Source organism: Pyrus communis, chromosome 2, assembly GCF_963583255.1.
Source record: "Pyrus communis chromosome 2, drPyrComm1.1, whole genome shotgun sequence".
In the NCBI taxonomy this organism is placed as follows: domain Eukaryota; kingdom Viridiplantae; phylum Streptophyta; class Magnoliopsida; order Rosales; family Rosaceae; genus Pyrus; species Pyrus communis.
In genome coordinates, this window is record NC_084804.1 from 18,619,439 (window position 1) to 18,646,141 (window position 26,703).

Below are 26,703 nucleotides of genomic sequence, written 5' to 3' on the forward strand. Positions count from 1 at the left end.
CTATATTTCCCATCGTCTCCAGCGGAAGAATCAATCTGCCGTTGCTTTCCCGCCGGAGCTTCGATGCCTTGAAGATCCGATTGCAATTGGATATACAGAGAGAGAGGGAGGGGGAGAAGTTGGGGTTGTAGGATTTGTGGAGCCTGAGCCAGATGGCGGTCTCGGGCCAGTCCCTCAGTTTTGACGCTCTCAATCGCATCCTTGCTGACCTCTGCACCCGCGGCAGCCCCAAGGTCAGCACTTTGTTCTCTCTATCTCTCTCTGTTTCCTATTTTCTGTTTGGTTCCCGAGAAATTCAAAATTTTCACTTAAGTGGATAACAAATAGGTTTAGTGGATAGTGCAAGCTATGAATTTGCGAATAATTAGGTATTGAGTTAGTGTAATTGGAGCTATTATAATAGGCCAATTTTAAGCTCACCTCATTTACTGTAGGCAAATTTAAGAACTTTCTCGGACACTCTACTCTGTAAGGCTAATAGTTTTGAGGGCCCTATGGTTTTCGAAGATTACCCGAAAAAGTTTGTCTTTTATGCTTGTTCCATAACAGAGGACATAAATCTGCTTAAACTGTGCTGTTTCACAGGATGGGGCTTCGCTAGCTTTGAAGAAGCATCTGGAAGAAGAAGCCCGTGACCTCAGTGGAGAAGCGTTTTCGCGTTACATGGATCAGTTGTATGATCGAATTTCGTCTCTTCTGGAGAGCAGTGATGTTGCAGAAACTTTGGGAGCTTTAAGAGCTATTGATGAGTTGATAGATGTGGTGCTGGGAGAGAATTCTTCCAAAGTTTCAAAGTTTGCTAATTATATAAGGACTGTTTTTGAGGTGAAGCGTGATACTGATATTCTGGTCCTTGCTAGTAGAGTTCTGGGCCATCTTGCCAGGGCCGGGGGAGCAATGACTGCAGATGAAGTGGAACGCCAGGTTTGTTACATTTTTGTGTACCCCCTTGACATAACAGAATTTGATTTAGAATAGTCGAGTATCTGATAAGCCTTGGTCTCTTAGATAAAATTTGCTCTTGATTGGTTGCGGGGGGATAGAGTTGAGTATCGCTGTTTTGCTGCTGTGTTGATCTTGAAGGTAAGTGCTACAATTTTTACTTTTGTACTCATTTATTGATTAGCAGCCGACCCCATTTAGTGGGTGAGGCCCTGTTGTTGTTGCTGCTGCTGTTGTTGTTTGTATTGATTAGCGGTTCTGAGTTTGTTTGTCCGAGGAGACTGCATTTATGTTCAAAGAAACTTTTCATGTTATCCCATCAAAATTCTATTCTTAAAAAGCAGTTTCATATCATAGAACTTTGGCTTTTTAATTTTAAAATTCTTTTTTGCTATTCTCATTAAATTTTGATATAGGACATGGTTCTGTAACTCTATGTTTTCTTATTATAGGAAATGGCAGAAAATGCTTCAACAGTGTTCAATGTTCATGTACCTGAATTTGTTGATGCTATTTGGGTTGCTTTGAGGGATCCGGTCTTGCCTATTCGAGAGCGAGCTGTGGAAGCTCTACGTGCTTGCCTTGGTGTTATTGAGAAACGTGAGACACGCTGGCGTGTGCAATGGTATTATCGTATGTTTGAGGCTACCCAGGATGGGTTGGGTAGAAATGCTTCCGTTCACAGCATACATGGTTCTTTACTTGCAGTTGGAGAGCTTTTAAGGTTGGTAGAGCTTGTGGGGAAGTTTTTATTTTTATTGTTATTATTTTCTAATGTAAAATTGATTGTTATTCACTAGAAGTATCATATGTACAAGATTGGCCAAGCAAAAATGAAACCCTACCACATATGTACAGAATGCGTACCACGATGAATTTTAGCTTGTGTTGATCAGTTCTTCAAGAGACACGTGAACATATGTTTAGGCAATTTTAACTACCATTTTGGTATAGACTTTGTTATTGTGCACATTCATTTATGAATGTGATGGATTCTTGCTGGTCTGAATGAGGGTTTTGCATTAATTTTATGTGACCCTGATGTAGGAGTCACACTATTTTATTAGGTGGAGTTTAGGAAAACCAAAATGGGTACATATGGTCACAATGTGTGAGCAAGTAAAACCTAAATTATTTTAAGTCATGTGAGAATGTACATGTTCTGTGTTACTTTGTGCTACCTTGACATTTTGACCCAGCCATCAACTGCTCCTTCATCAGTTTGAAAAAGTTAATTTCATCTGGGCAGGAATACAGGTGAATTTATGATGTCAAGGTACAGGGAAGTTGCAGAAATTGTCCTTAGATATCTTGAGCACCGGGATAGGCTGGTTCGCCTGAGCATAACTTCGCTGCTACCTCGAATTGCTCATTTTCTGCGAGATCGATTTGTCACAAACTACTTAACGGTTTGTCAACTGTCCCTTATTATTATATTGTAACTGGTGGGCAGAATGGTTCGGGGCAAAATCTGTTTCATTTATATTCACTGTTTGTCATCCCGAATGTGTAAGGATTGCTATTTCTTGCAGATATGTATGAATCATATTCTTGCCGTTTTGCGAATACCGGCTGAACGCTCCAGTGGTTTTATTGCCCTTGGGGAGATGGCTGGTGCTTTGGATGGGGAACTTGTCCACTATTTGCCGACAATAACGTCTCATTTACGTGATGCGGTATGTTGACGATCGTGGTCCTCACCATAATATTTATCTTTGCTGTGCTGTGTATGTAGGTTGTAGGTTATGAGTTGTAACTGTGATAGTGGACACATCTCTGACTGTTATTAATCATTTGTTCTCCAGATTGCTCCACGTAGAGGTAGACCCTCTCTTGAGGCTTTGGCTTGTGTTGGAAACATAGCAAAAGCAATGGGGCCAGCAATGGAACCTCATGTTCGTGGTCTTTTGGATGTTATGTTGTCTGCTGGTCTTTCCCCTATGCTTGTTGAGGCACTTGAGCATATAACTACCAGGTAGCCTGGGGTTTTCAAGAACTTCTCCTTGCACATTGCACAATTTTGGTGATTAGTCTATGTCTTCCAAGTGCACTGACTAGTTCCCTGTTCAATTGGTTGTTAATTCAGTATTCCATCTTTGCTTCCTACTATCCAAGATCGGTTGCTTGACAGCATTTCGGTGGTTCTTTCAAAATCCCACCATTCTCAGGGAAGGTCGGCCGTTGGCATGGGCAGAGGAAAATTAATGAATATCCCTCAGCAAGTCTCAGACCTCAGTGGTTCAGCCCTTGTGCAGCTTGCTTTGCAGACTCTAGCTCGTTTTAATTTCAAGGTTTGTGTGAATACCATTGTCCATTGTGAATCCTAAATGCACCTATGGTCTCTCACAGAAGCTGGTATATGATTTAGGGCCATGACCTTCTTGATTTTGCAAGAGAATCAGTTGTTGTATATTTGGATGATGATGATGGAGCCATCCGGAAAGATGCTGCCCTATGTTGTTGCAAATTAGTTGCAAATTCCTTTTCTGGTGTGCAATATGCTTCTGATAGGTCTAATCGGGGAAAACGACGACGTCTTGTTGAGGAGGTTTGGTTTTGAACATTAAAATTTATGCTAAACATTCCAACCTTTGATTCTTTTGAACCATTTGTAGGCTGTAAAACCAATTTTGTGTTTGTCTAGTTTATTCAATAGTATGTTTATTCAATTTATCTAGTTTCTCTACTTTGCTCAAATTATTGCTAGGAAAGATCACGAAAACTTTCTATCATTGTGTATTTTGCCTATAAATGCGTACCTTTTGGTTGTACACCTTCAGTTCAAATATGCTGATATGGGTCATATGACAACTATTAAATATGTCCATTGGCCATAGTGTGGGGACCTTCCTTTTTTGCCTTGCCTTCTTTGCAAATTGGAGGCTTGGAGAAGGCAATAATCTTTATGAATGTTTTGTACTTCACTCCTTTTTTATTGCCATCTTTGCAAATTGGAGGCATATAAAAGGCATTAATCTTTTAAATGTTTTGTATTTCATTAGATATGCATTAGACTTAAGAATTTGGATTGCTTTTTTACAGTCTGCTATTATAATTATAATTTGTCAATGTTTTTAAAGTAATGTATCATGTTAAGTCCCAAAATCTCATTGAATAGTCATGTTAGTTTTCTTTTTCTCCTTCTTGGTATATGCCTGTTAACTAGATACTGGGCTTTCTGCAGATTGTGGAAAAGCTTCTCATTGAAGCTGTTGCAGACGCTGATGTTATTGTTCGCCATTCAATATTTTCCTCACTTCATGGGAATAGAGGTTTTGATGATTTTTTGGCGCAGGCTGATAGTCTGAGCGCAGTTTTTGCTGCTTTGAATGATGAGGTGTGATTTTTACTCTAGATAGACGTGTTCATGACTTAAAGTGTTATATTGGAAATGTAGGCACTGCTGCTTATGCATGTGATAGTTGATGTTTTTCTTTTATTTTGCTTTCGTTTAGATATTTTGCTTAAAGTGTTATAATTGTGCAGTTTTCATGTACGGTTTTTGCTGGAATGTATTGAATTTTAATTTGAAATTACTTGTAATGTAGAGTTTGTGAAAATGATCTGTCCTTTTGTGTTATCCATCTTAAAAAAATACTATGATGTTGTTATAGGATTTTGATGTTCGAGAGTTTGCAATTTCTGTGGCTGGGAGATTGTCGGAAAAAAATCCTGCTTATGTTCTTCCAGCACTTCGTCGGCATCTCATACAATTGTTGACTTACCTGGAGCAGAGGTGATGTAAAAGGATCATCAATTTTGTTTACGTACAGTATTTTTTTTAATAAATAAGTGGTTGTTTACAGATGATTTTAATGCTAGAATGAACTGTCAAAGTGTCAGATATTGACTTCTCTTGCTATGTCAGCAGTGCAGACACCAAATGCCGAGAAGAAAGTGCGAAGTTACTGGGTTGTTTAATACGAAACTGTGAACGACTAATACTTCCATACATTGCTCCGATACACAAGGTTTGATAAGTCATTTAGTGATTGTTTATCTTAGTCCCCTATCATTTATAGATCTGTTTTTTCCCCTTCTCTCATGGTAAATATTTGATTGTTCAGGCACTTGTTGCAAGGCTTACTGATGGCACTGGTGTGAACGCAAATAATGGCATTATTAGTGGAGTTCTTGTAACTGTTGGGGATCTGGCTAGAGTGGTGGGTATATTTGGCTTTATTCCTCATGGTGTTATTCATTTGTTTTATTTGGATTGAAGGTTGGTAGGTGGTGGGTTTGAGGTGTCTGATGCATGCTGAAGAACATGAAAATGTGTTAATTTTTCTTTTGGCGACAAAACAAAAACAAATTTATTGAATATGAAAAGTAGTTCTCTCTGTTATATAATTGTTTTGTGTTGTGCTGATATAAATGCTGTTCTCTTTTTTGTTTTGACTTCTGTCTAGGGTGGTTATGCAATGCGAATATACATTCCTGAGCTTATGCCTTTAATTGTTGAGGCATTATTGGATGGAACAGCTGTCACCAAACGGGAAGTGGCTGTCGCTACTCTTGGTCAAGTTGTACAGAGCACTGGGTATGCACTGTGTTTGTTACATTGCTCTATGATAGGTTCTGTTATATATATTTTTTCATTTTCATCTTTAATCTTGGGTTAGAAACAGCTTCACTGAGGCTTATGCTTATTTACTTATTTGATGTGCATATCTGATTGAATAAATATTTAATTGTCAATTTGGTCATTAAACTTTGGGCTCGTTTTCCTTTTTGTTTGTCAATATGGTAAAAGAGAAACAAATATAGTGTAGGTAGCACTACTTCGAAGTACTGATACCTTGCTGAGTTATTGTTAGTAGTATTCAAGTTAGTATGTCAAGTTATGCGGACCATGCCTCCTCCCTTCCAAACAAAAGATTTCATGGCTACCTAATCTTATGCCCAGTAACTGTTAATCTCAAATATTAAGTTGTTAAGAAGCCCGCCAACCATAGTTAAATGGTATGAGCCGACAATAGATAATATTGTATTAGGTCTTGCATGTGCTCTAGTGACCTAGGAAGATGGTGGACTACCTTATTTTAATGGAGTCAGGTTGTCACTTCTTTATGCTTGCATCTCTTTGGTTTTAAGAAGCTTGTTTGCTGGAGAGGGAGAATTGTAGACGGTAAAACAAGGGTTGAGACTCTAGTTCCAGAAATTGCTTTATGCATGGCCAACCACTTCGAAAAAATGGAAAAAAGACTTCAAAGTTGGAAGAAGGCCTTCTTATCCAGAGGAGGTAGATTAACTTTGATTCAATCTGTTTTGGGAAGCTTGCCAATCTACTACATGTCCTTGTTCAAAATTCCTTGCGGGGTGATTGGACGCCTAGAAAAACTAATGAAAGGGTTTCTTTGGGAAGGGGTGGAGGAAGGAAAGAAAAACCACCTGGTGAAATGGGAGATAGTTATTAAAAGTAAGGAGGAAGGGGGTTTAGGTGTGGGGAATTTGAGGAATCAGAATGAAGCGTTACTGGCTAAGTGGTTGTGGAGATTCCCAAAGGAACCAAATTCTCTCTGGCACAAGGTGATAAGAAGCAAGTATGGGCTGCAGGATAATGGGTGGAATGCAAATCCTCCAGTCCGGGGTTTAAGTGGCAGCCCCTGGAAAGATATTTCGTGTGGTCTCCAATCGTTTCTACAATGTTGCAAGTTTGACGTGGGCAACGGGGAGAGGGTGAGGTTTTGGGAGGATGGTTGGTTGGAAGGGGGACCATTGAAAGAACAATATCCTAGATTATTCTTGCTATCAAGAATGCACAACCAGAACATCTCAAGTTTTGTGGATCTTTCTATCAATTCTTTGAGCTGGAATTTTGATTTCAGGAGAAATTTGAATGAGGTGGAGATAGAAAAGGCGGCTAGATTGTTACAGAAAGTGGAAAATGTTCGCTTGTCTCAATCAAGAGCGGATGACAGAAGGTGGAAACTGGAATTATCAGGATTGTTCACTTGCAAATCCTATCGCTCTTTCTTGAGCAACAATGGGATTGTGCAACATTTTCCACCCTCTTCTCAGATTTGGAAATCAAAAGTTCCTCCGAAGGTCAAAGTTCTTGTGTGGCTAGTGGCTATTGGGAAGCTCAACACTTGTGATCAAATTCAAAGGAGAAGCCCTTTTATTTGCTTCTCTCCCCATTGGTGCAGTTTGTGTAAAGCTAAGGAGGAGAGTGTTAACCACATTTTCCTTCATTGTTCTTACACGATTCAACTGTGGTGGAAATTGTTTCAGGAGGTTAGAGTTAGTTGGGTCATTCCAAAGGGTTGTTTCGAGCTTCTAAGCACCAATTTTGAGGCTCTAGGAATTGGGAGGAAAGCTAAAGCTTTGTGGGGTTGTCTGGTGTCGGCAGTTTTTTGGAACATTTGGTTGCAGCGTAACAAAAGAATTTTTGAGGATTATACTGGTGTGGGGGTAGCAGATCTATGGGGAAGAGTAAGATATTGGGCAGCCCTCTGGGCTTCAGTTTCGAATGATTTTAAGAATTACTCTCTTTCTCACATACTGTGGGATATGTTAGCAGTTGTAAAGTGATTTTGGTTGAGGTTTTCCTACTTGTAATCAGATCCTCTTGAGAGATTTTCTTGTTCTGTTCTTGGTGGATTTCTTATCCACTTCTGTGTATTTCACTTTTCTTTTTTAATAAATTGTTATAGTTTCTTCTCAAAAAAAAAAAAACCACTTCCATGAGTGTATAATGTTTTCACTTATATTTGGGGGCTGTGAACCGTAGAAGATAGACTCAGTCCACCTATTGGTATCATTGGGCAACGATTTGAGATACTTTGTTGGCATCAGGTTTCATGAAGTTCTGTATTACATTTTGGTTTGTGTTAAGAAACTTTTATTCTTTGATTTTGGCAGGTATGTCATAACGCCATACAAGGAATATCCACTGTTACTTGGCTTACTCTTGAAGTTACTGAATGGTGAATTAGCATGGTCTACAAGACGTGAAGTACTAAAGGTAACTTTTTAATTAGATTGCATGGTTGTTAACTGTAGCCATTTTTTTTTATGTTAACCTGTTCTTGGGCTTCACCAGGTTCTCGGAATTATGGGTGCTCTAGACCCTCATGTGCATAAACGACATCAGCAAAGCCTGCCCGGTTCACATGGAGATGTTGCATGTTGTGCCAATGAATCTGGTCAACACATTCAATCTGTGGATGAATTGCCTATGGACCCGTGGCCATCATTTGCAACGCCTGAAGACTATTATTCTACGGTAGCACATCAAACCTGCTAGGACTTTTGTATTTTATTTTATGGATGTGTATATATAATTATATATATATATGTGTGTGTGTGTGTATTTGATTACAATGATGCTCATCATTGTCGCTGATTGCATTTGAGCTGCCTACCCAATCAATGGACAATGGTGATCCACAACTTAAAATCCATTCATATAATATGCATATCAATATGATAAATGACTGTCATTGTTGTTTGTTACATATGTTATGACCACAGGTTGCAATCAACTCCCTTATGCGTATACTTAGGGACCCTTCACTTGCTACTTACCACCTGAACGTGGTCGGATCTCTTATGTTCATATTCAAGGTATCTAGCATATAGTAATGTGGTTATTGTTTTTCTGAATTACTTTTCTTAGAAGATTTTACTTTGATATTCTTATTATTTGTGTAGTTCTTGATGTCTCATGTTATCTTTTTTGTTGCGAGGTTAGTCAATGGGTGTTGGTTGTGTTCCATACTTACCAAAGGTCAGTGTATAAACATTTCAATTGTGATTTATTTTGTTGTATGCTTTACGCACATGTAGTAGCATGTGTGTGAAAGCATGTGTACAGACAATCACATGTATTTTACTGTCAAACCTTAGTTTTGTGGATGTGAATTATGTTATACGTTATCTTCCCTTTTTTTTATCCAAAACACATTTTAAGTTCCATGCCTTTGGAAGTCCATTTATCAAATTTTCGGGAGAAAAAAACAAGATTCATTTGTCATGACTCTTCTACTGTCTCTTTTTATCTCGAATTACACCTGTTATTAGCTTATCAGCAGTTTATGTACTGGTGCATTTACTTTTTATGTTGTCTTTTTGGCTTTAAATGATGCTTCTTTATTTTTCTTACCTGTAGGTTTTACCTGATTTCTTCCATATAGTCCGGACATGTGATGATGCTTTAAAGGATTTTATAACATGGAAGCTTGGTACGCTAGTGTCTATTGTGCGTCAGGTAATGTCTTGGCCCCTTTTAAGTTTTCATACATGTAGTGATTGTGGATGATTTCTTGATGATTATATATATGGGCATGATGTGCTGTGCAGCATATTGGGAAATATCTGCATGAGTTGCTCGTTCTAATTTCAGAATTATGGTCAACCTTCAGTTTTCCTGCTGCTGGCCGTCCTCAACTTGGTTATCCAGTTAGTTTGACCTTTTCTTTTTGGTTACAATTGCTCTTATCATGAGATTGATCTCTTGTTCTTGAAAGTATAGTTTTTATTTTTTTTATTTTTTATTTTTTTTATTTTATAAATTCCCATTGTGATTATTTTCTGTTCTCCTGTAATCTTTCTCAGGTTCTGCATCTGGTGGAGCAGCTTTGCTTGGCTCTCAATGATGAATTTCGAACATACCTTCCGGATATTCTTCCATGTTGTATTCAAGTTCTAAGTGATGCAGAACGGTATAACGATTATACTTATGTTCTTGACATCCTCCATACCCTTGAAGTGTTTGGTGGTTAGTACTCTTCATTTTTAATTACTGTGAATATCGATATTTATTGATATTAGAAACTTATTTTTCAAGTCTCGTAAAAAATCCTTATAAGACTGGATTAGCTTGTTAATGAAATGAAAGTATCATAGATATTTGAGAATCAAATTGGTGACTTGAAGAATTGGATGGAGTGTAATAGAACTTTGGAAGGTTTTAAGGGAGTGGGAGTGGGTGAACTATGGGACCGAGTTAGATACTGGCCAGCTCTTTGGGCATCTGTTTCGACTGAGTTTAGGAATTATTCTCACTCTTCTGTAAGGATGGGTGGTTTAGCAACTGTAAAATGTGTTTAGTTTCAAGTTTGATTTTTGTAAATTAGTCCTATTTGAGAAATCTAGTTTAGTACTTTAGGTTTGATTTTAGTTGGTGGATTTCTTTTCCACTTTTTGTAAATTCTGCTGTTAATAATTAATTTGTTTCTTTACAAAAAAAAATGGTGCCTTGAATTTAAGGAAAGTGGTTGTGTGGATATGCAATTTCTCAAAGAGTAAGTGCAAGAAAGAATCAGATTGGGAAAAGAAGAAATTTCATTTTGTGAGTTACAGGTAAAATACAAGCAAGAGTTAGAAAATTTGACCCCTTTGTAACACTTGCGAAAGTAGAATATTCATATTTGATAGTCCTGCTTGAATATTGTTTTCTTTTTTCTCAAGATAGTAGAACCTAAAATAATGGGCAAACGTATGCTCCTGTTATTTTAGAACAGTTCCTTTGTGTTGATTATGAGAGTTATTAAAATAATGCCTGCAGGTGGTTTTAATGTATGATTCTAATTTCTAAATCATGGTAAAGGGGGATTAAGAGGATTTAATTTATGGATGACTTAATAACTGCAGGTTAGAGAGAGAATTTGCTGAAGATAAAATGGTTCCTTACTGAAAAAAACTGCACCTTTGTATTGTTCATAAGCTGTATTAATGTAGCTGTCAGAGATACATGTTAAAAACTTGGAATAATTCAGGGTTCCATTAGTAACTACAATGTCCCGGGAGCAAAATTACTGCATATAAGCACGACTTGAGATTCATATTCTACAATCTAAGAATCAATTAAGCATCAAGTGATGTGCATATATTGGTTAACAATCTGGGGTAGTAATTGGATGACCATGAGTAGTTACTGACCTGGAAACTTCAAAGTGATTGGGTATGAAGTTATTAGACTGATGGAAGAAAGGCTTCCATTGATAAGCATAAAGCTCTGGGATTATTTGTTTTATTTGTGTCTGCTTTCTTATAAATAGATTAGTCATCATATTTGGATGGAAATTTATAGTGAATGGCCATCAGATTTTTAGATACCTTATAATGTAGCATTTATAAGTTTGTAACTGATAGCTTTATTGTAGCCTTTTCTATTTGGATTAATGGATTGTGCAAAATTGCTTGTTTTCATTTTAGATTTGGAAATGTTAGGCTTTTTGGTCTTCTGTTTCAAAGGGCTGTATGGCTGGCTGTTTGGGACTTTTAAGTTCCAAAGGATATTATGGTTTCCTCTGTTGGAGGCTTGGAGCTCAAAAAAGCATTTTGTTAAGCTTTGTTTTTACCATGAAGAAAATATGAATCTGCTGTTCTGGAGTATATGTATGCCAACATGTAAAGACTCATTCAGTGTCCAAATGTAGGAACATTGGATGAACATATGCATCTTCTTCTTCCTGCACTCATTCGCTTGTTTAAAGTTGATGCCTCAGTGGACATAAGACGTGCTGCTATTAAAACTTTGACGAAACTGATCCCTCGTGTGCAGGTTGTCATCACACCCTCTACTCCTTTTGTTTTTTATGTACTTCAGTTATATTTGGACAGATTATTGTTCTTGAACAACATGTTCAATGTAATGTGTTGTTATTATTTTTTTTTTCAGGTTACTGGTCACATATCTTCTCTCGTGCATCACTTAAAGCTAGTCTTAGATGGGTCCGGTTCCTTTCATAACCTGCCCATTAACTATATGATCTGATCTTCGTGTGCAACTGTTGGTCTTTCTAGACATTGGTTGAAAATTGTCTTCAAGTTTCTTAAACACACCCTCCTGTTTTATATGACTATTTTAGACTATTATATCCTATATTTTTTTTGGCTACTATTATTGCTTGTTTTAGAACTGATTCTCCTTCCTTTGCAGTGAATCCCAATTAATGATAGCTTGCTTCCATTTCATTGTAATTTTTTTATATTTATTTTAGAAATATTTGTTTGAGACATCATTTGTACTTTATAATATGGATGGTTAAACAGTTAAAGTCAAGACTTCAACTTTGATCTTTCTTTAACTCAGTGCTCACTCTGTTATTCTGATTCTGTTATTGCATTGCCCTAAAGTTGAGGATGTGTGTTATGTTTCACTATTTCCAGGCTTTCCATTTTGTGTGGTTGGTGTGTATCCCTTGAATATGTCTGAGGGTGTGTTTAATGGTTTTATCACTTTATGTTATGAATAATTTGGGAGAACCTTTTCTTCTGTTTGATGTTATAACTTGTAGCTTAAGACTTATCTGGGAATCTTCAGTACCATGGAATTTAGGTTCATATTTTGTTTTTTAGTTACTTATCTAACACTCGTAGCTGTTTAAATTTTTGTGTTACAGCAAGAATGATGAGCTCCGGAAGGATGCTGTTGATGCCCTTTATTGTCTAGCTCATGCCCTTGGGGAGGACTTCACAATTTTTATCCCATCAATACACAAACTTCTGCTGAGACATCGCTTAAGGGTCTTCCTCATTCCCTAACTTTATTGCCTTATTTTTTCTTTTAAAAAGACATTGTTTGTGATTTCCTACTTTTGCTGATTAAGTAAAAAAGGTTATTTCATTTCAGCATAAGGAATTCGAGGAAATTGAAGGATGGTTGAAGCAACATGAACCTCTAATTTTGGGGAGTACAACTTTTCAAAGATTAAGCCGACGGCTTCCAGCAGAGGTTATTACTGACAATTGGAATGATTTAGAGACTGACCCTTATGATGTTGGGTCAGATGTGCAGAAACAACTTCGAGGCCATCAGGTATATCTCTCCCTTGATTACACGTTCTGTAAGTTGCATGCTATAGTGTTTCACACTGCTGCAGTCAAAATGTCTTGGAAGATCAATGTAGTGCCCTAGAAAACGCCTGGTATGGATTGGGGTCACTATGTTGTGAGATGGTATTTAAATATATGAACAACATGCTGAGTGCAGTGGGCTAGCAGTTCCTAGGGCATTTAGTTATAAATATAAAGTATTACATTATTAGGAATGACATGTCGAGCAGATCATGTATAGTGTAGCCGCTTCTAATTTAGTGGCAACTGTTTTGCAAGCATAGAAGTTGGTGTCAAACACAGTGCATATAATATATTACTGCGCAATCTTTTCTTTAAATTTTTGTTCATGTGATTGGTGAATGTTTATTTTGATATTAAGTTCATCTAACTTAGCACGTAATATGGTTGTTAAACATGACAACGTTTCTTTTTATTTGCTATTCGAATTTGCTAGGGTTATTATGACATGATCTATTATTTTTTGGTCTATGCTAGTATAAGTGTTCTGGTTTTGGTGTGCTGCTTATGTATGTTTTCGAGATGCATATATCTAGTTATGTCTGATTGGCTTTGCCCTCATATTTATTTTTTATTTTTTATGATAATACTATTTCTTTTTATTTTGGCTGTAAGTTGATTTTTGACTTGTACAAGTTACATACAGGTCAATGATGGTCGATTACGCACTGCTGGGGAGGCTTCTCAGCGCAGTACCAAAGAAGATTGGGCAGAATGGATGAGACATTTTAGTATTGAACTTCTGAAGGAATCTCCTTCTCCTGCTTTACGAACCTGTGCAAGGCTTGCACAGCTGCAGGTATTGCATATTATAATTATTTGTCCGTAACTTCTTTTGGTGTTTGCGCTCTGATATCCTCCTTTTTGCAGCCATTTGTTGGGCGGGAGCTATTTGCAGCTGGTTTTGTTAGCTGTTGGGCACAGCTAAATGAGACTAGTGAGAAACAGTTAGTTGGAAGTTTGGAGATGGCATTTTCATCCCCAAATTTACCTCCTGAAATTTTGGCAACACTTCTTAACTTGGTATGCCTTTTTCATTATATTATTACTCCACGAGTCGTGTGATTTTAGCTTGGTGTGCTTAAAGCCTCTGTTGTTTCATGATTACATTTACATATATGTATGTAACTATGTATGATGAATGTATATAATTTTTTTCTGTTGAGGGCGTCCATTTATAGTTTAAGTAGGAGCATGTCAGTAACATGTTGCCAACATATGAATAACATGATTATTATCAATTTATCACCATTAGGTCAATTTTTATTGGAGACATTGTGTTTGTCTATTTGTTTGATCATAATTTGATAGCAAAATTAGTTCAACTTTGCTGATTTTTTGTAAGAATGATCCTTAACTATAGACAGCTTGGATCATCAGATAACGTTTAGGTCGGGCTCACCAATGTGATCTCCTACTTTCCCTTATAAAAATGCATCTCTTATGTATAAGTTGAGTCCAAGCTATCTGTGTGGGACTGATTTTAAGTAAGTGTGAGAAAGCTATATTCTATTAGGATTATAATGGGGTGGGGGTAGCAGAACTACGGGATAGAGTAAGATAGTCGGCAGCCCTCTGGGCATCAGTTTCGAATGAGTTCAGGGATTATTCTCTTTCTCATATAGTGTGGGATATGTGTTAGCAGCCGTAAAATGATTTTGGTTGACGTTATGTTACTTGTAAATAGATCTACTTGAGAGCTCTTAGCTAGTTTTGCTAGATGGTGGATTTCTTATCCACTATTTTGTAATTCATGTTATTTTTTTAATAAAGTGTTGTCATTTCTTCTCCAAAAAAAAAAAAAAAAAAAAATTAGGATCTCATGGGCAAATGTGACATCTAAATAAACCTACAGTTCAAATTCGAACATGCAAAAAATTAGGCAAACACTTGTCAAACAAATAATGAAAAAAAAAAAAAAATCTGTTAGGAATGTTAAAAATCACCATCCTTTTGCTCTAAGTCTAAATTATCATATAGATGATGGAGAAGAAAAGGAATTGTGTATGTTCTACACACACACACACACACACACACACACAGTCTCCTTCCGTTGAGAGATCCCTCAAATAAGGACACCTTTGTGGGGCCCACTCCACATCGTATTTCAACAATCCAACCGTCCATCATTTAGGTCTTCCTCAAAGATCATCTCCACCAAAAATCACCCAATCCGAAACCATTTGACATTGAATTAAATGGTAGTCATAATAGTGTTTCTTTGAAATTGTATTTGCCAATTTATTGCAAGGATGATTTAAGAATGATGTACTAAAATATAGACGGTTTGGATCATTGAAATATATTAAGGAATGAGCACCACAAAGATGTCCCTCAATACATATACATATATATATATATAGTCAATAATATTCTATTATTTATGTCCTGTATTATGTATATCTATATATATATAAACTAAATAACTAGAGGTTCTGTATGGAAACATGGAGAAGAAAAAAAAGGAAACTGCGTCCTGCATCAACTTTCTCTTGCATGAGACCTGCATCAACTTTCTCTTGCATGAGATAGCAGTTCCGTTTCCCTGGTTGGATTTTTATTGATTTTGTTTAATTAATTGTGTCTGAAGGCAGAGTTCATGGAACACAATGAGAAGCCTCTTCCTATAGACATTCGCCTGCTTGGTGCTCTTGCAGAAAAGGTACAGTTAATTTTTTTTTTACATTTTTTGGGAAGGATCCCAGTTTTTGTTATCTCTTACATGTTTCACGTATGTTTACTTATCTATTTTACATTTCAGTGTCGTGCATTTGCAAAGGCCTTGCATTACAAAGAAATGGAATTTGAAGGAGCGCGCTCCAAGAAAATGGACCCTGTTGCTGTAGTTGAAGATCTTATACATATAAACAACCAGTTACACCAGCATGAGGTTCGATGGAAAAGAAAATCATTATGCCACTTCCTAACTATATTTTGAGGTTTGATATTTCTGTGAACATTGGCTGTCATTTATTGATAAATTTGTGTTTTCTCAGGCTGCAGTTGGAATATTGACCTTTGCCCAACTAGATTTGGATGTTCAACTCAAAGAGTCATGGTAACTTTTAATAGTATACATTCCAAGAATTTTCTTCCCCTTGTAACAAATCCTTTTTTTCCTGCCTTTCTTTGACAATAGGATTTTCAGGAGCCTTTTCTTCTCTTGAAATTTCCATGCCCTTTACTGAATTGTCATTTATTTTAAAGAAAGCAACCTAGTTTCTACTAACTTTGCAGAAGAATGACTCATATAAAACCTTGTCCACTGCATCTCTCTACTTGTTTAGGTATGAGAAGTTGCAGCGATGGGACGATGCTCTCAAGGCCTACACTGAAAAAGCCTCTCAAGCATCGAGTCCACGTCTTGTTTTGGATGCCGCTTTAGGTCTGTGTTGCTTATTTTATTGTTGTTTTGGACGCCGCTTTATATTTAATGTGTTATTAAGTATCTTTAAATTTACTGTTATTATCATGTAATCGTTTATCTTTATGTATGGTATCATTCTTTCTTGCATTTTGAATATGGTTTGTATTGGTGGCTTCTTTAGGTCGGATGCGATGTCTTGCTGCTTTGGCACGATGGGAGGAGCTTAACAACCTGTTCAAGGAATATTGGACCCCAGCTGAACCGGCTGCTCGGTTGGAAATGGCATCAATGGTTGGTTTGTGATTAAACAGGGCTTGTTTGTCCTTAGGTCCATAATTTAACAAATTTGGTTGTGCTAGGCTGCTAATGCTGCTTGGAACATGGGGGAGTGGGATCAAATGGCAGAATATGTGTCTCGGTTAGATGATGGTGATGAAACCAAACTTAGGGGCTTGGGGAACACTGCTGCTAGTGGGGATGGAAGTGGTAATGGAACATTCTTTAGAGCTGTTCTGTTAGTTCGAAGAGGAAAGGTACACTTTACTTTTTCCATAATCTACATTTAGATAACATAAAATATAATTATAGTGATAGATTCTACTTTATGGCATTTCAAAAAGTTATATATCACCATTTTAAGATCATGAAACATCCATTTTACTGTTTTTCTAATATCTATCGAACCTAACATGAGTAAGAATATTTGTTAATCAGCAAGGATCAGCTTGGCAGGACATTAAAATATTAAAACCATTGAAGCATTTATGCTTTTCATTAACAACTAGTCAAAATAGGTTAATATATGCGAAAAAGTCTACTTTAGTTAAACTTTTTATTTTACAGATTAGTCATTATAATACACTGTATTTGCTTTAAAAAGACCACTTATTTGAATGAGACAGAATGCCTCTTTGTTCATTGTGGACAGTGATCATTGAGAATTTCAAAGTTCACGTTTTGTTATACAGTCAAGTCAGCTTCTTAGTTTTTATATTATCTGTGTACATAATACATACATACATATATATATATATATATATATTAATATATTATATATAATATTGATTATAGAAGAGAGAGTTTTTGAAGTTCTCATTGTACCTAAAGGATATACTAAGTGGCAACCAGTAAGGGTGCCTGAACAATTTGGGAACATTCTTTGTTTTTTAATGTATTTGACCTATTCTATTTTGTTTTCTGTTGTCTCCGGGCACAGTATGATGAAGCACGTGAGTATGTTGAGAGAGCTAGGAAATGCTTGGCAACAGAGCTCGCTGCTTTGGTGAGTCTTCTATATTTTTTTCATTATACTATGAGTCCATGTGATTGAGTTTCACATGATGGGGTTGAAGCATTCAGCTGGGATTTAGAAATAATGACCATATTTATTTCAATGCTAATATATTGTCTATGTCAGAATGGTTCTGTATAAGTGTATGGACCTAAATTTAATCCAAAGCAAAGGTTTGTGGGGTTCTGAGCTTTACAGAAAAGGGGGTTAATCTACCAGTATGGGACCTTTGTGCTTAACTACAAATGACCTATATACAGCAGAAGAGGAAATAATGGCAACTGTTGTTATAGGTGTGTCTGCGTCCAAGTGTTCAGTATGTTGGATTTACTAGTCTTAGGTGCAAAGATGGGGAGGACAAAGTTGTTACCTCTTTCCATATGCCTGTTTTCAATGGATTGATTTTGTCTTTCCTTTATGTTTTCCACTTGATTGGCTGTTTCTTCCTTATAAGATGCGTTCTTTATTATATAATAATATGGGTCTGTTATGTTTATAAGTTAGGTTTGTATACCGAGGTTATGCTTATCTGAAAGGCTGAAAAAAAATTACTCGCAATTTAATGGTTTGAAACACTTGGTCAGAGCAAGCCATACATTCCATTTTCAGCAGAACTTTCTGAGTTACTTTCAGTATCATTAACTTGGCAATGTAATATACCGGATACCACAGTAGCCCCCCGCATGTAATAGTTTTTCCTTTTGGATATTTTGATTATTGACATCTTCACTTTGTAGGTTTTGGAGAGCTATGAACGTGCATATGGCAATATGGTCCGTGTTCAGCAACTGTCAGAACTTGAAGAGGTTTGCTCTTTGTTTTTTTCTTTTTGGAGACGGGTTGAGAAGCGAGGTTGTTCCCTCTATATTTGTTGCATGAATCGTAATGTGAAAATCCATAATCAGGTCATTGATTATTGCACACTTCCCCTGGGAAACCCTGTTGCTGAAGGACGACGAGCACTTATTCGCAATATGTGGAATGAGCGGATACAAGGAGCAAAACGTAATGTTGAGGTGAACATGCTTTATTTATAATTAGTTTATGCATAGCTAATAAATGAACGGATAAATAAAAGGCTCCAAGGGAAATATGGTAACATTTGGATTCATAAACTTTCTTCTTTAACTTTTTCTATTGGATTAAGATCGTTACTTCATAGTCAAAGTAATCAAGTTTACTTCTCTGGATATATACATTTTGACCTTTAATGTCAACCTTCTGCAGCCCTTGCTCTTGGTTTTTTATGTGGTTTGACCCGGCCATATGTTCTTGGTCACAGCTGGGACAAAAACTAAAACTCAGTATTTATGTATTTTATTGATTTGACATTATTTCTGCATTTGTGTGATTATATAGTCTAGTATATACAATCTTGATATCCACAGATACTGGAAAATAATTGTGCGATTGCTGCTAGGCCAGAAAAACCTAAGAGAGCTAGACTGTTCCATCTAGTTATGTTTCATGCCCCCACAACATCGGGCTGGGGTTATCTGTAATTAACATCAGTTCAAGAACATATGCATGCCAATCCACATCTCATGGTTGGTTTACTGAAACTTTTCTGGCTGCATCAGCTACTTCTAAATGTGACCATACTTAATATGCAGGTATGGCAGGCGCTTTTAGCAGTTAGAGCACTTGTTCTACCTCCAACAGAAGATATTGACACTTGGCTTAAGTATGCTTACCTTTGTCGGAAAAGTGGGCGAATTAGTCAGGCTAGATCTACTTTAGTCGAACTCTTACAGGTTGGTGGTACATAATTATCAAAGGATGCTAGCATTGCATTTATTCTCATCTTGTTTGTTTGTTTGAACATGGTTTAATTGTGTTCAGTATGATCCTGAAACATCTCCTGAAAGCGTGCGGTATGATGGGCCCCCACAAGTGATGCTTGCATATTTGGAATACCAATGGTCACTTGGAGAGGACATAAAGCGCAAGGAAGCATTTGCTAGGCTACAGGTAGAAAATTTTACCTTTTTGTGTAAGCACCAATGAGCAAGTACTTCTGCTTCAACTAGCTATGCACTACCTACTTCCGAAATTTCTTATTGTGTATATTGTTTGGCTGGGGCAATATGGTTCAGAATTTGGCAGTAGAGCTTTCAAGTCGACCTAGTATTCAACCGGTTACCCCGTCTGGCTTGATGAGCTCTAGTAGTCTGAGTGTTCCACTTGTCGCCCGTGTGCATCTCATACTGGGAGACTGGAATTGGGCTCTTTCTCCTGGATTGGATGATGATTCTATACAAGGTGTTATTTGCTTATTTAAGTTCCAGATAACCACTGCAGAAATTATCAATCTTCTTTTGTTAATTAACTATAATTTTGTGTAGAAATTCTCAATGCCTTCCGGACTGCAACTCAATGTGCCAATAAATGGGCAAAGGCATGGCACAAGTGGGCACTGTTTAATACAGCAGTGATGTCACTTTATAATGTAAGAGGTTGTGCAAATGTCGCGTCACAGTTTGTTGTTGCAGCGGTCACTGGATATTTTCATTCGATAGCATGTTCAGCGAATACTAAAGGTGTTGATGATAGTTTACAGGTAAATATTATTCCTTGACTAAGTGTTATTTGCAACATGAGTACCATTCTGGACTTGCCTGTTCACCCCTGAGCCAGATTTGGGTATTTTGTGTAGTGTTCAATTTGTCTCTGTACTGCCTTTGAAGAGCTGGGCCTTTCACTTGATTTCTGTACATAAAGTTTCTCTTTAATATAGATCACCTGCTTTCTTTGAACATTTTGGTTTCTATGTTTTGCACTGGCTCTACAACTTCAGGTTCTTGCATACAAATTGCACTTTCTAGAATCTGAGAGGCATCCATGCTGTGTAAATTGGGTTATGTGGTAGGAATCTAAGTAACTTACGCTAGTTTTGATTTGTGAGGATTATAATAGATATCTGACCATGCATTTGTATATCCTAATTCCTAATAGAAGCATAAAAGGAAAGATACTATTCTCATTAATAATACCTCTATTTCATAAATATCATTTATCATACAGTTTCATTTGTTATGTGCAGGATATTCTTCGTCTTCTTACATTGTGGTTCAACCATGGAGCTACTGCAGAAGTGCAAATGGCACTACAGAAAGGGTTTGCACATGTTAATATTAATACATGGCTGGTGGTTTTGCCTCAAATAATCGCCAGGATACATTCTAATACCAATGCTGTGAGGGAACTGATACATTCGCTTTTGGTTCGGATTGGACAAAGTCATCCACAGGTATGCTTTTGATGAACTAAAGCATTCTTCAGACTGACTAGTTCCTTATTTTAGTTACTTCTTTTCACTTTATAATTTTGTATTTCATTTGACATAAGACATGTAGCCTCAAGGTATGTTATGCCTTTGCAATGCCTCATATAGTTATTCAGTCTTCTGTTGTTGAATTTCATGTTGTATGCAATTGTGACGACTGCTCCTTAATTAACTTGTAGGTTAAATCTCATTTTGGGCTCAAGTTCCTGGAGCATGTCTTGCAGCAACTTAAATGCCAATAATTCATATAATGAGACTTGCTTAAGTACTAAACTCACTAAATTCCTTTTGCAGGCTCTTATGTACCCTCTCCTTGTAGCATGTAAATCAATAAGTAATTTACGTAAAGCTGCAGCTCAAGAAGTGGTTGACAAAGTTCGGCAGCATAGTGGTGTGCTTGTGGACCAGGTGAATAGTTCAATTTAATTTCCACCAACTTTTCCAGTTCCTTCTCCCTGTTTGGCAATAGAAAACCCTTACAGAAAGTTGATTTTGGCTACAGGCACAGCTTGTGTCAAAGGAACTAATCCGGGTCGCAATACTTTGGCATGAAAAGTGGCATGAGGGTCTGGAAGAAGCTAGTCGCCTGTATTTTGGTGAACATAACATTGAGGGAATGCTAAAAGAATTGGAGCAACTCCATGAAATGCTTGAGGAAGGAGCTAAAGAGAACAATACAACCATAAAAGAGAAAGCATTCATTGAGGTTGGTTTCATTGCTTGTGTTGCACTTGGTTTTAAAATCGTTTCTGCATCTTGTGCCAGTCAACATTTTTCCAACCTCTTGAATAGCTAACTGTGAAATTAAATGCCAAATCAGAGTATTATATCCTTCCTAAGCAAACTGCTGTCTCACTTTCTCACTCGTCAAAACCTTCACTGGAACTCTGCTTAAGTTCACTTCTGAGTACATCACCATTGTGTGAATCTCAGGCATATCGTCATGATTTGCTGGATGCCTATGAGTGCTGCATGAAATTTAAGAGAACAGGGAAAGATGCTGAGCTTACTCAGGTACGAAGATTTTCTAGAGCAAAATGTCGGTTGTTTTACTTTTTGAGTTGGTTAATCCTTGTCCTTCTTCAAGAATGACTTGAATCCATTAGTATCCTCGAACTGTTAGGTAATAAATGGTCAATCTGTTATCTTGTGTGTGTGAGTTGGATCCTTGTTCTAGATACAGTGGAAACATACTTACCAATTCGTGGTTTTCCTTTACTTATTTGTTTCTCCATTATTGAAGTCAGTTAGATGTATTATGCATGAGCCTTCTCATTCTAACAGCTTACCTGTTACACTTTTCAACTAATCTCACTTACATTCATGGCTAACTTGCCTCATCTTCTGCCTTTAGATTTAAAGTTTGTTTATTTGTGAATAGTATGATTTGTGTTAAAACTTTCTTCATCAATTGTGTTTATTTGTGAATACAGTTCTTGGATTTTATATGCATGTTAACTGCTGCTTCTCTACAGCATAGGGATTGTGGCATCAAAATTTTATTTGAGTTTTGTCATAATCTCAGATACTAAATATTTAAACCATGCCTTGATCAGGCTTGGGATGTTTACTATCAGGTATTTAGACGAATAGATAAGCAGCTGGAGAGTCTTACTACTCTGGACTTAGAGGTAAGGACATCTCCTTTCATGTTTGACTTATGTCATTATATATTCACTGACATTTTTCTCTACATATGGTTACTAGTCCGTCTCACCAGAGTTGTTGGAATGTCGTAATTTGGAGCTCGCTGTTCCTGGGAGATATCGTGCGGGTAAGCACACAATTTCACAATAATTGATATGTATTGGTATTCAACCTGAGTTAATAAATTGATAATTTTCATATTGCAGAATCTCCTGTTGTAACAATTGCATCGTTTGCATGCCAACTTGTTGTCATAACATCCAAACAAAGACCAAGAAAATTGACGATTCGTGGGAGTGATGGTAAGGATTATGCCTTCTTGCTGAAGGGACATGAAGATTTACGCCAAGATGAACGCGTCATGCAGGTAACCCCTTTCTCTTTACCTAAATAATTGTTACATATTTGGATACTGGGTTCCTAAATTTGTATTTCGTCTTTCTGTATAGACCTAAATACTTCTCCTCGCTATGTTAGTTACACATAAAACCTGACCTGGGGCTTTTTTAGCTTTTTGGTTTGGTGAATACACTACTGGAGAATTCAACAAAAACTGAGGAGAAGGATCTCTCCATTGAACGATATGATGTCATTCCATTGTCTTCAAACAGTGGACTAATTGGTTGGGTTCCAAACTGTGACACGCTTAACCAGCTCATCAGGGAGTACAGAGATGCCCGAAAGGTGAGTTGGTTCCCTTTAATTGCTTCATTTTTTTTCTGACAGCCCTAAATGTTAGCGGAGTGTCTCCAGCCTTACATTGAGAGGGAGTGTTAGCATAGTCTTGCATTGCCTGAGTACCTATGGGCTATGCAGGCAGAAACACATAGGCAGCCTTCCTTGTAAGGCAGTTTGCAAAGATAAGTTGTAGTGTTGTACCCATGGGTATAAAACAATCGTTTGTGTGTCTCTGTATGTAAAGGGGCATGTTCCTAAACTTTGGTATACGTGTATTAATGTGTTATAAATGCTTTCTTGGTTTTAGATCACTCTAAATCAAGAGCACAAGTATTTGCTAAGTTTTGCTCCGGATTATGATCGTTTGCCACTCATAGCTAAAGTGGAAGTCTTTGAGTATGCCCTGCACAATACAGAGGGAAACGACCTTGCAAGGGTATGATTCTAACCAAATGCATATTCTTCATGTATTCATTGGTTGCTTTGAGTACCTTTTCTCAAGGTGTATAGAGCTGCTTTTCATAGGTCCTTTGGCTGAAAAGTCGCACTTCTGAGGTATGGCTGGAGAGGAGGACAAACTATACGAGAAGTTTAGCAGTTATGAGCATGGTAAGTGTTTTATTTGCATCACGCAGTGCACACACGAGCATGTATGTGTTTTTCTTTGTGGCGTACACACATGTATGTAAATGAAATTCAGAATCAGAATGCCCTAATTTTAAGAAAAGTTTAAGACTCCATTGCCGAATGAGAATGCCCTCATTTTAAGAAAATTTAGGACCACATTGTGGTACCAAGTGATCTGATAATTCCAACCATATCTCTAGGTTTCTTTCAAAGATCATCCCTGCCGAAAGGTCAACACAATCTAAAATCTAGTTGTTTCCGAATAATACATAAAACCTATGTTTTCAATAAACATGAAAGTGAAAAAGATGATAATCTAATGATTAAGCTATTCCAACAACAACAACAAAGCCTTTTCACACTAAGTGGGGTCGGCTGGTGAAGCTATTCCAATTTGGAAAAAATTTCTGTGGATGATCCTTTAATGGTTACCTATGAAAATGAACAGATTTGACCATGAGATTTGTGGGGTTGGTCATAACAATGTGGTCCGTAGTTTTCTTACAATGGTGGCAAAGTACTCAATTCTGCTTGTAAAATTATAGACTTAACTGTTTTTATATCAGGTTGGGTACCTTCTTGGCTTAGGTGATCGGCACCCAAGCAATCTTATGCTGAACCGCTACAGGTATGTAATTGTTATGCATGAAATTTGGACCAACAAATGGTGGATTGGTAATTTGGATCTCATATTCTGTTGCTTACAGTGGGAAGATCTTGCACATTGATTTTGGGGACTGCTTTGAGGCGTCTATGAACCGGGAAAAGTTCCCTGAGAAGGTATAACGCTACAATGCAATGTGCTTTTAGTTAATGTTTAATTTACAGTTCCAGATAATCACTATAAATACTTGTGTATTTTCAGGTCCCCTTTCGGTTGACTAGAATGCTTGTGAAAGCAATGGGGGTTAGTGGTATAGAGGGCAACTTTCGTTCAACATGTCAAAATGTGATGGAAGTCCTACGAATACATAAAGATAGCGTTATGGCTATGATGGAGGTATGGCAACCAGATAGTTTTGTTTTGATCAGTAAGCCTTTATATATTATTTTATTAGGATTTAGGATACATTCATTCTGAAGTATTTTACTCAGCACCAAGCTGACTATGATAACAATGGGGCATTTTCCGAATAAACCTGCAAGGAGAATTGATCAAAGAGCTGTATGAACTATTATTTACAGCAATATAGGTGATAACATCCAGGTCAAGATATCAGTACATACCTAAGCCTTCATATTATGCCATTGAAAAGCATCTATTCGCAGCAAGCAATTGTCATCTAAAATTTCAAAGTAATGGGGTGGACTTGTGGGTGGGTGTGGTTTTGTTGATACCGTTGATGGTGCCCTATTGAACGAACAACACTAAATTCATTCTCCTTTAAATCCTTGACTAAGGAAGCTAATTCTTAAGTTTACCTGTTTTCAGGCCTTTGTCCATGATCCTCTCATCAATTGGCGTCTCTTCAACTTCAATGAAGTTCCCCAAATGTCAATGCTTGGAAATAGTAATGTTACTCCTGTTGTGGGTGCTGAAGAACCTGCTCAACATAGAGAGCTTCGCCAACCTCAACGAGGTGCTCGTGAAAGGGAACTTCTTCAGGTATTCCAGAAATTCATCCTAGGATGCTTCAAAATGATGTTCTTGGTTATGCTCATTTATTTGGTTTTCCATGTAGGCTGTCAATCAACTGGGTGATGCTAATGAGGTCTTGAATGAGCTTGCTGTGGTTGTCATGGCTCGGATGAAGAGTAAACTTACTGGACGTGATTTTTCTGCCAGTTCCTCTGTATCTTCCAGCTCTATTCAACATGCAATTGACCCCAGCACGCTGATTTCTGGAGACAGTAGAGAAGTTGATCATAGTTTATCTGTTAAGCAGCAAGTTCAAAAGTTGATTATCCAAGCATCATCTAGTGAAAATTTGTGCCAAAATTATGTCGGGTAAGATGTTTGAAAATTTTCCTCTTTATCTCCAGTTTCTTTAAAGCTAGTTTTAGAATAATTAAACACATGTGCATGTGTACTCATTCGGTCCTTGCCCGACATGAATGGAGGTTCGACATATGAAGTCTATTGGTTTGTGACAACCTATGATTGGTTTTGTTTGGGATCTCAATGCCCAAAGTCTCATCTGACACACACCAGTTTGGTGGGATCAAAGACACTTAATACCGACATTCTTATATTGTTCACCTCGCCTAGCAATCGTTGGGTGAATGGCTATATTATTGAGTGGGAATAATATAAACTGCTGCAAAGTTGAAATACAATCAATCTGGATGCTGAAGTCATGCTGTGTTTTTTCTCAGTTCTGTATACCGATTTAGAATGTGCGTTTGTCTAACAACGGCTATTGTGCTTATTTCAGGTGGTGTCCGTTTTGGTAAGCAGCGGCCGACTGTACATAATGTGTATATGTATATATTGTTTGTACGTATTTGTGGGCCACAGCATGACCTTGTAAGGAGTATGCTTTGTATTCTTGTAATATATGTGCCATGCCAACCAATGGTATTGTATAAAGTAGGTGGAAGCTATACGCGAAACAAATCTCTCCCTATGTAGCTTGTGTATGTAATACATTATTAAAGTGCAAGATTGGATTTGTTTCATATCATTGCATATTAGTGATCAGTCATGTTCTAGACTACAAGAGCCCAAGGAAATTGTGGTCACCTGCCATTTGCTATTTTATTCTAATCCAACGGTAGGCGATTATTTAATTTTTGTTGTTGTACTTTCGCCTCCAGTGTTGGTTAAAATCAAACGGTGGGCGACCAAGATTTTCTTAGACTCTAGGGTCTAGGAGAATGGCACTCTCTCAGGTGGTGTCCCGGTTTGAACAACTTTTAGATGATCTGCAATATTCCGACTGACGTACAAATAAAGAAAACAAAAAACGAACTGGTTATCAAAACCCTGATTAATATCTCACAATAACGTTTGAGACGTTTACCCACTTCCCCTTCTTGTATTGTATTCCATAAGTTGGCCCAATTATGCAACCATTAATTTCTTGTGGTGGTGAACTCCAAGTTAGGTGGAGATACGTT

The 26,703-nt window shown here is 37.3% G+C and overlaps 1 protein-coding gene across 1 annotated transcript; it reads left to right on the forward strand.

Moving 5' to 3' along the window:
- On the forward strand, window positions 1-26,264 carry LOC137721858 (serine/threonine-protein kinase TOR-like). Its single transcript, XM_068460885.1, has 56 exons — window positions 1-233; window positions 586-924; window positions 1,009-1,083; window positions 1,395-1,666; window positions 2,192-2,351; window positions 2,475-2,618; window positions 2,748-2,917; window positions 3,029-3,233; window positions 3,311-3,490; window positions 4,127-4,279; window positions 4,557-4,678; window positions 4,814-4,913; window positions 5,010-5,105; window positions 5,352-5,482; window positions 7,807-7,909; window positions 7,988-8,170; window positions 8,419-8,511; window positions 8,639-8,674; window positions 9,056-9,154; window positions 9,247-9,345; window positions 9,502-9,664; window positions 11,328-11,452; window positions 11,570-11,622; window positions 12,294-12,417; window positions 12,524-12,709; window positions 13,394-13,546; window positions 13,618-13,770; window positions 15,338-15,409; window positions 15,509-15,637; window positions 15,744-15,805; window positions 16,035-16,132; window positions 16,296-16,405; window positions 16,474-16,647; window positions 17,331-17,396; window positions 18,143-18,211; window positions 18,311-18,421; window positions 19,019-19,159; window positions 19,248-19,376; window positions 19,502-19,667; window positions 19,751-19,965; window positions 20,449-20,655; window positions 20,986-21,099; window positions 21,194-21,397; window positions 21,625-21,705; window positions 22,248-22,322; window positions 22,399-22,465; window positions 22,545-22,705; window positions 22,849-23,022; window positions 23,324-23,452; window positions 23,542-23,625; window positions 24,210-24,271; window positions 24,351-24,423; window positions 24,509-24,643; window positions 25,076-25,249; window positions 25,326-25,591; window positions 26,019-26,264. Exons 1-56 carry the CDS (start codon window positions 153-155, stop codon window positions 26,035-26,037), a joined length of 7,365 nt encoding a protein of 2,454 aa, XP_068316986.1. The 5' UTR covers window positions 1-152; the 3' UTR covers window positions 26,038-26,264.
- The last annotated feature ends 439 nt before the right edge of the window (window positions 26,265-26,703 follow it).

Coding starts and splice junctions, on each gene's coding strand:
- LOC137721858 (XM_068460885.1), top strand. CDS start 153: ATGGCGGTCTCGGGCCAGTCCCTCAGTTTTGACGCTCTCAATCGCATC. Junction 12,710..13,393: donor AACAACTTCGAGGCCATCAG/GTATATCTCTCC, acceptor AGTTACATACAG/GTCAATGATGGTCGATTACG. Junction 16,648..17,330: donor TGTTAGTTCGAAGAGGAAAG/GTACACTTTACT, acceptor CTCCGGGCACAG/TATGATGAAGCACGTGAGTA.